At 39.4% G+C, this 12,722-nt stretch overlaps 1 protein-coding gene across 1 annotated transcript; it reads left to right on the forward strand.

Moving 5' to 3' along the window:
- The first annotated feature begins 10,326 nt into the window (after positions 1–10,326).
- Positions 10,327–12,154, forward strand: LOC108606293 (protein a6). Its single transcript, XM_017996278.2, has 2 exons — positions 10,327–10,721; positions 10,782–12,154. The coding sequence occupies exon 2, from the start codon at positions 10,784–10,786 to the stop codon at positions 12,128–12,130; it is 1,347 nt and encodes a 448-aa protein (XP_017851767.1). The 5' UTR covers positions 10,327–10,721; positions 10,782–10,783; the 3' UTR covers positions 12,131–12,154.
- The last annotated feature ends 568 nt before the right edge of the window (positions 12,155–12,722 follow it).

Below are 12,722 nucleotides of genomic sequence, written 5' to 3' on the forward strand. Positions count from 1 at the left end.
TCTGCAGCTTTAGTAGCAGCAGCTACTAAGCTTAAATAGCAATTGTTAGGCTTTTACAAAAGCGTGAAGTTGCTATAAATACAAAAAGTTAAGCAGTCAATGCGCTGTATACAATTTAAATAATTAATATCTCCATGTTAGCATGCACTCATATTAAATTTAATATAAATTAGCACAAAATTTAATAACCATTTCATACTTCGTCTACTTTTAATTAATCTCCCATCGTTAGCTAAGCGCCGTATTATGTTACGCGTTCTGTTTATAATTAAATTAGTTAAAGGGGAAATTGACTTCTCATACTTGTTGAGTCAACTTAATTTCTCAGTTACTTTTTGTTGCTTTATCAATTAACGTTTATTTATTGCATGAACCCCTTCGAGTAGCCTGTGCTGATTACAACAAACTTTAAGCCTCTGATTGTATTACTTAAAGATCTATTTTAACTATTAATAATTAACACTAACTGCAAGATTTATTTTAATTCTTTTAACTACCCCACACCTGATTGGGTTTTTGCCCAATCCTTGCAACGTATGTTGGGTCTGTTTAACACTCCCAATCTATAAGTTTATCAAATCTAAAAACATAAACATAATTTTAAATAATTTTTTAATTTAATTTTAAGTATTTTTTGTAATCCTTTTCGATAAATAAATATTTATTACGACGCTCAATTGCTTTTAATATTGCACTAAATTTAAAGCTAAATCTTAAGCTTAAGTTTTACTTACAAAGAGTTGCAACTGCTTGTGCACCACTGTGCACTGTGGCAAACGAAAGTGTCGAGTGGGGTGTATAATCTATGGTCCAGACTAACAGCAGCGCTGCAAGTATTTGTATTAGCTAGTCGTTGTCCTTCTTCTTGTTGTTGTTGTAAATTCCATTTACCATTGAATATGAGCAGTCTTTGGCGGCTGCTTTAAAAACCGAAGGAATTTGTTTGCTTGGCTACAATCTGTTGCAAGTTGGCAGCTGAGGCAATAAATATTGTTAGCAGCGTTAATATTACAGGCGAGCAGTTGAGCAGACGGAGCGGGCAGTGAGCCAAGCAATTGAACCATTAATATGCCATGGCGCTTTTATTTTTCGCTCGATCTAGATAGCAAAATTGAAAATGCCTGCCAACAGCTTTTAGCGATTGCAACTTGCAAAACGTTTCATCCAATTAGTGAAGTGTTGTTTTATTGTTAATTGCTTGAGCTCGTTTCTCGTTTTAGTTTTAGTTCATGCAAATCTGCGCACGAAACGTGGCGACAACCAGCCAGCCAGCCCGCCCGCCCCCCTCTCTCACTCTCTGCGCTGAGAATAGCCAATGAGTTGTAATTAACTTTATCCGAAAATCTTTGCCGCAGCAGCTTTTCAACTTGTGTGCCAGTCGACAAAGTCCATCTAAGTGCTTGTGGCCACTTTCCATGACGGCGTTTTTATTAAGTTAAGCAGCTGAAACTGTGTAAAGATGCTTTAATTTATTAGCGCGCTGCTGTGGGGTGGGGTGGGGTGGGGTTGGTGGGGGATTTTGCTGGTCTTGATGCGTATGCGTGTCATGAATGAATCGAGACTCGCATGTGCCAACGCCAACACTTAAGTCTCTCCCTCGCTCATGGCCACGCCTACATTTTTACACACACACACACACACACACAGTCTCGTCTTTTGCAATTTCTCGCCACTCGTTTCTCTGCATTACGCTTAAGTCTTGTTTGTATTGCTTTCAGGCATTTCCTCTTGAGTGGTGTTAGTACTTGTTGGCCCGGCTTGTTATCGCCGCCAACTTCTGAAGTCCATCCCAGCTATTGTTGTTCTTTACTGCTGTGTATGTGTGTGTGTGTTGCTGTTGCTGTTGCCTGTTTCCTGATTATTTTTGTAATTGTTGTTTAACTTGTTGTGGTTACATCAGTCGCAATTTGCCTCCCACTCTCGACAACTCGCTGTATTCGCTTCTAAGCTTCTGTTTTCGGGCGTGATTTAATTGAAATCAATTAACGGTAATGAGTGGTCATTAAGCTAGCTTACTGCTTAGCTGCTTAGCTGCCACGACGCTGCGACAGCTACACTCGAAAAAATAACAATAACAATTTAGCAAGAATTTGCGCTATTATTAACAAGCAATAACATAATTAAAAAGTTAAAATATATATTGTTAAGCTGCAGCAGTTTAAACATTACAAATGGCAGCAAATTTACAAAACTAAAGCTCAAAACGCTGCTGTTTACTATTTTATTTAATTAATAACTAACTAAAACTGCTGCGCATTATTTTATTTAATTAAAAACTTACTGTAACTGAAACTAGCGCTAAGGTTAAAAGCTTGATTTTCATTGCTGCTTAAACATTACGGATACGTAATTTGTTTTATGCACTTTGCTTGCAGTCTATCAACATTAATTAAATAAATAATTCGAAACGCATTTTATGCTTAATATACTTGCAGTTTTTTTTTCTTAGTGCGAGCTCATTTCAGCAGATTTTGAGCGTTAATTACGCAACTGGCAGCAGCAAATTCGTGTGCGCGAACTGAAGTAAATATGTATGCTACGCTCAGCGTTAAATAAGCACACACACACACAAACACATGCATATATAATAAAAAAAAAAAGTATTTAGTGTATGACTGCATGGCTTGCGAATTAATTATGTTTATTTTCATAGTAGTGACCTCGTTCTTTGCCATTAAGAAAGCATAAACAAAAAAAAATAAAAATATTTTTGATTAATTTTAAACAGCAAGTTGAAATGAGTTATATGCCTGATAAGCTATATATAGCACTATATATAGGCATGGCAAAGTTAAAAAATATATTTCAATTAGGCAGGGCAGGCAGGCAGGCAGGGCAGGGCTGGCAAACAAAGTTAGAACTTACAGCCTTTCTAACAATAACAAATTAACTGCGGCAGATGCTACCAAGCAAACCCGAGGCGACGTTCCAATTGCTAACAGAGTAGGACCCCATTAAAACTGCTGCTAGTGTATTTTACTTAAGTACAAAAAGCAGCAACAGCAACAACGAAACGAAACGAAACGAAAAGTCTGCGCACCAACAGATAAGTTTGCAGTCAAAATTGACAGTGGCTTGGACAGTGGGTGCCAACTGTATACAGCGTATATGCTAGTCGAGTCGAGTTGTAGCATGAGGGCAATTGGGTCGGTCCACTTGGCAAAACGTTACATCCTTTGCTTTGTCGACATTGCTGGGGCCTGCGAGTCTCGTTTTTTAAATTGTTTTGCTGTTTATTGCAAAATTACACAAAAACAATGCAAGTTGATGAAGACAGCAACGTTGACGACGACGACGACGACGACGGCGACCACGACGTAAAGTAAAACGCAAAGGCAAAGGCAATGCGCAAAAACAAAGGCAGATAAAGGCAAGTGTATGTGTGCGTGTGTATGTGTGCGTGTGTAGGTGCGTGTATGAGTGCAACTGCACCACAACACAACAAAAGTTTTTCAAAATGGGAAAACTTTTTTCTTCAGTTAGAACAACAAGGACAACCAAACAGCCGGCCCGACCAGCCAAACAGCAGCAGCTACAGTAACGAGCCAAGTTTTAAAAAATCTTTATTGTGTATCAAACCATTTGTATTAATTAGGAGCAGCGGCAGCAGCAGCAAAATAATTACAACTTTACGAAAAATACAAAAAAAGCAAAATCAAAAGGCAAATGCCACTTGTTCTATTTTCAAAGCTGCAACATATTTAAATTCAGCAATTGCAAATTGTAGTTATGACTGCTCAGCTATTATATTTCATTTACATATATATAAGTATTTTCTTTCTTTAATTAAAACAATGTGTTTATTAATTGTTAATTTAAATATATGCATAATAGGAATTGAGTTTCAATGCTTGCAATTAGCAATTAGCACATATCGCTTGCTTCTAATTTAAAGTTTTTATTTAATAAGTTTTACTTAAACAAGTGGACAGGTTAAAGTTGGGCGCCACCAACATTAAATACACTTTGACTAGGGTATCGCACTAGGGTATCGCACACACCACAAACACATACACCACAAAACAGCAAACGCGTCACAGCTCGTTTTCCGCTGTAGCGTCAGCAGCGACGCCGCCGCTGCGTCGGCAGCGACGTTTGTATGGCGCGTCAGCACGTGCACCCCGCTGTGTATATTGAAAATTCAAATGTAAATAATTCCTAAGTTATTTATCCGATTGTTTTAAAATTTTCACAATCGGTCGAACACATGACTAGGCAATTTTGTGATTTATTTCAGATTTTTCAAGATTTTTGTGAACTGCCTTATATATCGTTTTTTTCGATTTGGGCTGGGGGAGGGGAGGAAATAAAAAAAAATAAAAATAAATAGCGAATATATTTAAGCAGCAGTGTCGTGCCAGCAGCTGGTTGTCTAGCTCTATGTTGCTGAAGCAACACCACTCATACAGACGGACAGACGGACCAGCGACGGCCGGACAGACGGACATGGCTATATCGACTCAATCCCGTCGAGCTGATCAAGAATATATATACTTTATGGGGTCTTGCACGCCTTCTTCTCCCTGTTACATACATTTGAGCAACTTCATAATATTTTTTTTCCATTTTTTACAAAAATGTCAAAGTGTATAAAAAGTAAATAAAATTATATGCAAACTAATTGTTACAAATAAGCGTTGGAAGTTGGAAAAATTAGGCCCAAGCATGTCTTGAATCAATTTTGACTTCCAATTCATTTTGTAATTGAATGAACTTAAGCAATTTGTATTTATTTTATTATTAGTATTATAATTAATATTATTTTTATTATTATTATTATTAGTAGTAGTAGTAGTATTATTATTATTATATAATAGTTACGGCAGCGACTTCTATTTGGACAAGCAAGCAAAATAAAAATTGTTTTCATTTAATTTTCACTTTGAACTTACAACTTCGCTATTTATATTAATTTTAATAATATAAAGTAAATGTATAATTGCTGTTCTGTTGTATAAATATTTTTATTTATTTTTGTAAGTGCTCAAATTCTTTTACTTCCATTTGTTTTGTTGTTATTTGCATTTCAAAAATAAGTGCAAACTGTTTATCGATTTTTGTAACTTAATTTTTTGGGCTGTAGCTGTAGCTGGAAATAGTTGTGGCAGTGGCAAAATGCACTTACAGCTGTCACAATTCGCAAAAACAATCCGGCAGTAAATTGCAAAGTTTTTAGTTTACTTTGGGATTGGGGTTGGGGGCTGGGGGGCAACACACACACAGAAATAAGTGCGAGGCAGCAGCATCAAGCGAGGAGCAGCACTCAGGGAGCAGAAGTACAAGCAACTATGGCGCGATAATAAACTTATTTATTGCATAGTTTATGCGCACTGGCACTGGCTATCACTCATACGACATGGGTGTCGCACATTTAACATGCACCCTTGTGTAAAAAGCGATACGCAAACCGAAACAGCAACCAAACTGCCAGCAAGCGTGAGCTTTATAGCTTCACTACACACACATGCATATGTGTGTGTGTGTGTGTATCACTTATGCGCGCTGGCTGTGTATCGAATAGAGCAGTGATATATCTACAGAAATATAAGTACTATAGTGCGATCGTAAAAAGTCTTTTCATTGCAAGCATAAAGTATTAAGCTACTTTGCAGCATCTTTGCATGCATTACCAGGGATAATTCACAAACATGCAGCTACAATCCCAGCTCATGCCCATACCATTCATAATAGATACGACAACGCACACTAGACACACAACCAAACTGATTCCCAGACACCAAGCAGCTCACAGTGCGTATGTGCAATGTGCGTCTGTGTGTCGCTGTCTCAGACTTAACGATGCCATGCCTTAAATATGCATTACTGAGGCACGTCTATATATATATTATATATAGAAATATGCCTGCACGCACACACACACACTTTTCAATTGCTTTATTTCTGTTGCTGCATATCTAATAAAATCATAGACAATACTGCTGAGCAAAAATATATTGACAAACTTTCAATTTTTGCATAACTTAATATATTTTGTATAACTATTTTAATTTGTTGCGTTGCCACAATTAAACAAACAATTAACAGCAACTAAACTATTATTACGTATACGTATAATAAAAAATTTTAAATAAGCATTAATTGCTGTTTACTGTTTAAGTTTGGTATAAAACTGAGCTGTACTAATTATTAATATTTAAAATTAAATTTAAAAATTATTTAAAATTAATGCCTTTTTTGATTCTTTAGATTTGATAAACTTGTAGATTGGGAGTGTTAAACAGACTTAACATTCGTTGCAAGGATTGGGGAAAACACAATCAGCTCTGGGTTAGTGTTAATTATTAATAGTTAAAAAAGTTAAAATAAATCTTTTAGTTAGTGTTAATTATTAATAGTTAACAAAAGTGAAAATAGATCTTTTAGTAAGCATATGAAACAATTTTTATCGCAGCTAATAAATAGACCACGGAATTTGCTTATTTTTAATGGATTAAGATATTTCAATTCCAATAACACCAACAGACATTTAATAACGAGAGTCATATATTTATATCTTTGGATATTTTGCATATTTTCTATATATACTAAAATTTGTAATATTTAAACGTTTGGCATCAATCGTATAAAAAATAAAAAAAAGTATGCAAATTTCGATAAATTATTTGCTAGTTTCAAATAAATGATATTAGCGTACTTACAGTCATTTCAACAATACATCAATGTGCACATTTTACATGCTGGTCAGCATACTTATGTGCACAAGTGTGCCACTTGTATGGCTAGCATAACATATTTATATTTTCGCTTATGAGGCGCCTTTTAGTTTTCATTCTGCTCACTCTCACTCTGGCGCTGCCGCTGGCTTTGGCTCTAGCTCTGTCTCTGTCTCTATCTCTGTCTCTGTTGCAGCTTAATATTTAAAGACAAGTGTTCAATTTGCACATTAGTTGACAGTCAACTCCACAGGCGCCTTTATAAGTATTTAAGGCTTTTTAGCATCAATATGTTGCTTCAATTATGAACACAGAGCTACAGTTTCAGTTTCATTTGGACTCAACTGCAACATATGTACATATATATATGCATGTGTATGCGTGTGTGTGTGTGTGTGTGTGCGTAAAAGTATACCGGGCCGCTGAGACGGTCGATGACATTTTCGTTTTGGCATTTCGCATGCAATTTGCGGTTCATTGATTCGGAAGTTTTCCCATTTAACTTAAGCCTCTTTAACAATCCTATTGACGCAAATTTCTACTTACCGCTCGCAACGGGCACTTGCTGGCAACTGGCGGCTGCTGGTCCAGGCTCCAGGTGAAAATAGTCAACATCAGCTCGCAATTCGGCGCCATTGATTTGCGAACAAGCGATGTCCACATATCTGCGATGTGGACCTTGAACAGCTGTCCAACTGAATATGCATAGCTATATATATGTATATATGCTAGCTAACAATGGCATTATGACTTACGCGCGTTATTTATATTAATGAGTTTCTTTTATGTTAGTTAAACTAGCTAACAATTCGGACTCGGACTTTATGATCAAGCAAAGTTATAATAAGTTATAATAATGATGTCAACTGAATTGTCAAGCATTTCATTGAAATATAAAATTCTGCATTTTATTTTATTTATTTTACTTTACAATAGCTTTTCACTTAAATCTACTGCGCTGTTAATTTAAAGCTTAGTAAGCCAAATGCTTGAGACTGCAAATTGTTGCATTGAAACTTGTTAATTTGACTGCCGTTTCAAATAGTTAAAATAGTTTTGTATATATTGAATGCCTTATTAAGCATTAATTAGATGCATAGCCATAGTTGCAATGAATTCATTGAGCCGCCGCGCGCTGTCTTTGAGCCTGTAACCTTTATGTGGCGCATTACTAACGAGGCCGCAATGCCGGCGGCTTTAACCGTGCAGCAATCTTCAAGGCAAGTCGACAACAACAACAACGAGAGTTTCAAAGTCAAAGAGAAAAAGAAGTCAGCGAATTACCCTAAAGCACTAACAGTGGGGCCCACGCACACACAAAAGCTGCGCAGAGTGGGGTGGGGTTGGGGTTGGCTGGTTGGTCGTTGGGCGTTGACTGAAGCCGTAAACTAGAATGCCGTCCAAAAGACAGGTGCAATGTGCAATCTTTTGGTATTTTGTTGGCTTTGCACATTTGGCGTAATGCCAAAAATACAATAAAAGATAAAAAGCAACCAAAAGCAAAACAAGTGTGGTAGCTACAACAACAACAAGAACAAGAAGAAGAACAACAATGAGTTCTAGTGGATACCTTGGCTGGGACAAGTACAATGAAAATTCAACACCTGAAAAATGCAAACACTTAAAAGACGCCTTACCCAAAGCCCAAAGCCAACGTCGGCAGCAAAGTCAACGCAGTCAGCGTCGCTGCTGCAAGGACGAAGGCAATATCGATGTGCCAGCACTTCACTCTACTGATGAGGACAACGACGGCGACGACGGCACCCATAGCTATAGCCCATATCCTTAACCGTTGCCTTTGCCTTTGCAGTTACCTTCGCCTTTGCATTTGCCGTAGCTTTGGAGCTGCTAAGCCAAGCCCTGAGCTCTGCTACAGAGGACAGCACGGACGTGCATTCATTCAAATCGACTCGACTCGACTCGACTCCGGCTACACAATTCTCGGAGTTGCGAAGGCACAACGCATACAAAAGAAATTCGTTTTAATGCACACACACAGTCAAGGCATAGGAGCGCGTTCGTACTACTACCAGGAAACGGTTGCCAAACAGCTTTGTGGCAAGACGTTGCAGGGGGGAGAGCGGGCGGTAGAGCTGCGTGCGCCTAAATGCGGCAAATGCTTTATTCTCTGCGCTTCTTGAATTACAGCGGCCAAAGCGCATTGATGTGTGTGTGTGTGTGTGTGAGAAACTGTGGGCGTCGAAATGGCAGCCAGGCCAAGTAGAGTCTATAATTTCTGTTGTGGTTCCTGTCTATTGTCTTTACGCTGTTTTTCTTACTTTTATGCTACGTTATGCTCTCCACTCCCCACGATTCTTGCTTTCTTTCCTTGCCTTAGTAGACCTGCCCACCCAACTCCAACTCCATCTCAACTCGACTCATTCGCGTAAATTATTTAAAGTAGGCTTCGTGCTTCTTTGCCTTTGCCTTTGGTTAACCGCAACTGACTTTTACACTCCTCCATATATGGCATACGACAAAAATCAATTTTGCAAGGTGCTTACCTTGCGAAACTCGCTTTTGAGCAAAAACGTTTATAGCAGCGTGTAATAGCTTTATTTAATGCCATAATGACTTAATTAACCACAATAACGACCAACAGTTAGCAGCTTAACAATAACTACTACAAACTGCTTTGATTGTTCGCTGTCAGTTTGAATAACAATCGTAAGCTTATCGGTATTATCATAGCTATAAATATAAATGTTCTTTTTAGTAAAATATAGCGTCAATTTTTATACTTTTTTTTTTGAATATATAAAATTGCAAACATTTAAAATATCTACAATTCGCAAAGCTCAAAAGTTTTGTTGTTAATCTTTTAACATTTAGATTTTTAGCTCTTATTTAAATGTTTTTACTATTCTGAAATGAAATGAATAAGTCCAATTAAGTCTTTTGAGCTGTCTAGGCTTTTTTTTAGGACTAGATTTTTGTGCCTTCTACAAATTTAAAAAAATTATAAAGCTGCCTTTATTTTTAATATGGTTTTCTAATTTGTTTGCTTTTCTCAATGAGATTAACAAGAATAATTATAAGGATGCTTATAAGCTAAGAAACATGCATGTTACAAGTTTTTACGAAATTCTTATGTCGAATGTGAAAGGAAAATCATGCGCGAATATTTATTTGATGGTTCACCCACTCAGTGATACGAGCGACTGACGAAAGGCTCGTGAATTGCAAAGCTTTTTGCCATTTCTTGAGTGAAAGCTCCATGAGGCACTCAAATGGGGCGCACGCGCAAACAAATAGTGGGTGGCGCCAAAATTGCACTCAATTTTTGTTTTTATTTTTGCTTTTTTAGCCACTCAAATCGTCTTGCGAATCTAATGCAAGCTACTTAAGACACTGCAGCATAATATGCAAGCACGCACAGCTAAATTTGATTATTAAAATCGTATGTAATAATAATTAAAAGTATTTAATTCAATTTAAAGTCAAATTGCAAACTAACTTTTTTTTTGGGGCGCTAAATCTAAAATTTAAATTTACGCGCCATAGCTGAAAATGTAGCTAAGCATGTGTTTAGCCATGACACAAACCAGTCACGCATTGTTGCATGCTTAGCGCTAATCGCTGTGCTGCGCCGCGCTATCGCGCTATCGATTGTACTGCCATCGATGCATTTTTTCATCCCTACGCCAAAATAAACAGCACGGAGAAAATATAACAAAACAAAACGAAATCCGTACGTAGTGCAACAATACACGTATTTAAATCGAAGCATTGCGTTCATTGATGAAATATGCACATGCAGCTATGAAAATGAAACAAAAGGTATGCGTTTAGTCACTGCACTCAGCTATTTTGGAGAGAATCTTGGATGTGTTGACGCAATTATGCAAGTTGCAGCAACTGCCGCAAAAACCAACTGTACCTAGTGCTGGGTACCGCTGAGCCAGCGCCTGCTGCGACTGCAACTGCCGCTGGTCAATGCTTTGGATGTTTTGTATACGAACAAGCAAGGCAGCAAACAAATAAATTTATAGTATAACATTAACAACAGCAGCAGCAGCAGCAGCTGGCAGCCAACAACAGCCAACAGTAAGTAGTGAATGTCTCATGTAAATGGTTTGCAATAATGTTTTTTTGTTTATTTTGCAGCAATGACTACAAAACATTCCGAACCGTTTTACATCTCAGCCAACTTGTTTGATAACAGGCGTCTGAAGCGACGCATCTGCAAATGGATGGAGCGCGTACGCGAGCGGCGGCAACATGCGTACAGCATGGCCCAGGCACTGGCTTCCAACTCAAAGACTGAGCAGCAGCTACGACGGCAGCGTTGCCAGCTTATGCTGCCGCGCCGACATGTGGCTGCTGCACTGCCCGTGGACATAACCATCGATCTGTTATCGGACGATAGCGCAGACGACAGCAATGAACTGCCAGCAGCAGCGCCACCAGCTGTTGAAATTTCATTGGCCAACAGTCGCAGCAGCCGCAACAATCTCTATGCTGGCAGTTTGACACTGTCGCGTACGCCAAACATCACCTTGGTGCCAGTTGAGCTGGCACCAGCACAGAGCAGCTCCTCGCTGCTGCTAATGCCAGCAGCAGCAGCAGCAGCAGCTCAAAGTGGCAGCAATTGCAAGCGTCGTCGCTATGGCCATGTCACATCCACAACAACGCAGTCAAGCAGATTAAACGAAAGCATATTGCTGACAAGCGACGAGGAAGAAGAGCTCAACGAGCAGCAGCAGCTGGAGCAGCAGAGCGTACAGTTTAACTATCGCTCAATGCGTTCGCCGCCGCCGCTGGCACCGCTGACATTTAGCGAAACCATTGAGGAGGTTACAGTGTCGCTGGTGCCGCGTAGCGCCACCACTGCCAATTGCCAAGCGCGCCACAGTCGCGGCCATAGCTCGAATGGCTACAGCACGCCGACGACCACATCGCCGCCGCAAAGCAATTACGATGACAGCGGCTTTCTCAAAGTGGATGTCAGCTGTCCCACGCTGCCGGATGAGACCACCGTGCACACAGTCATTGCGAATCGCATCTACGAGCTGTCGCTGAGCAAACTGCGTGAGGGACTCGCGTCCAGCGGCGTCTCGGAATATGCCAATCATCATTTGCCGCAGCAGCTGAAGAAGCTGTCGCCAGCTATGCGCGCCAAGGTGGCGCCCATGGTGCCAGCTCCACAGGCACAGGCGCCCATATCGCTGAAGCTGTCAAGTGATCTGAGCATATCACTGATCTCGGACGACGACGAGTGCGGCGAAAGTGGCGGCGGCGGCGGCGCCATCCACCAAAGCGCCATCAGCTGTGGCAAGCAGCCAGTGGCAGCAGCTGAGGCGCATGCCGCCGCACGGCTGCTAAAGAAACAGCAGCCACAATTGTCGGTCGTACAACATCTGCAGTATCCCGGACATGTGACGCCGGTGGCATTGCCAGTGGTGGTGGCGACACTAGCAACGCCCACAACGCAGCGGCGACGCAAGCTGGGCTGATGCTCAATGGGGCATCATCAAATCATTCCTCTTCTCCCACAACAACCTGAGTACATTAATAAGCACACATACTTAGCCCCCACACACACAAACGCAAAGGTGTTAACATATCTTCATTCATTACATACAATATGTAAGTTATAACATACATACATATAATATATATATATATATATATTTGTCTCTCTTGTGGACTCTGCCTAAGTACAAAAGCATTGCTGTTACTCTCACACACACACACACACATACAAAGACAGAGTGCAGTGCGCATTGTTGAATCTTTAACAGGATTGTAATAAATATGGCGTATGTAAAATTAAAAGTAATTAGACAATACTACAAAACATTAATATTTTTAACTTAAAATTGTTGCGCTATTGTCTGACATTAGCCAACAAATTTCAAATGCATTGTACTTTAAATATTTAAACTGTTTAACTTGCTGCTGAGCGAGAGAGAGAGTGTGTGAGTGAGCGAGCGCGCAAGAGTTAGCATAATTAATTTAAATAAGTTCCAGCGTCGTTCATGGTTCATTTTGTTTAGCTGGTCATGCGATCGATGATGAACTGAACTAAAACGACTGATTAGTTAA

Source organism: Drosophila busckii, chromosome X, assembly GCF_011750605.1.
Source record: "Drosophila busckii strain San Diego stock center, stock number 13000-0081.31 chromosome X, ASM1175060v1, whole genome shotgun sequence".
In the NCBI taxonomy this organism is placed as follows: domain Eukaryota; kingdom Metazoa; phylum Arthropoda; class Insecta; order Diptera; family Drosophilidae; genus Drosophila; species Drosophila busckii.

Excerpts from the sequence above, each read along its gene's own strand:
- LOC108606293 (XM_017996278.2), top strand. The coding sequence starts at position 10,784 with ATGACTACAAAACATTCCGAACCGTTTTACATCTCAGCCAACTTGTTT.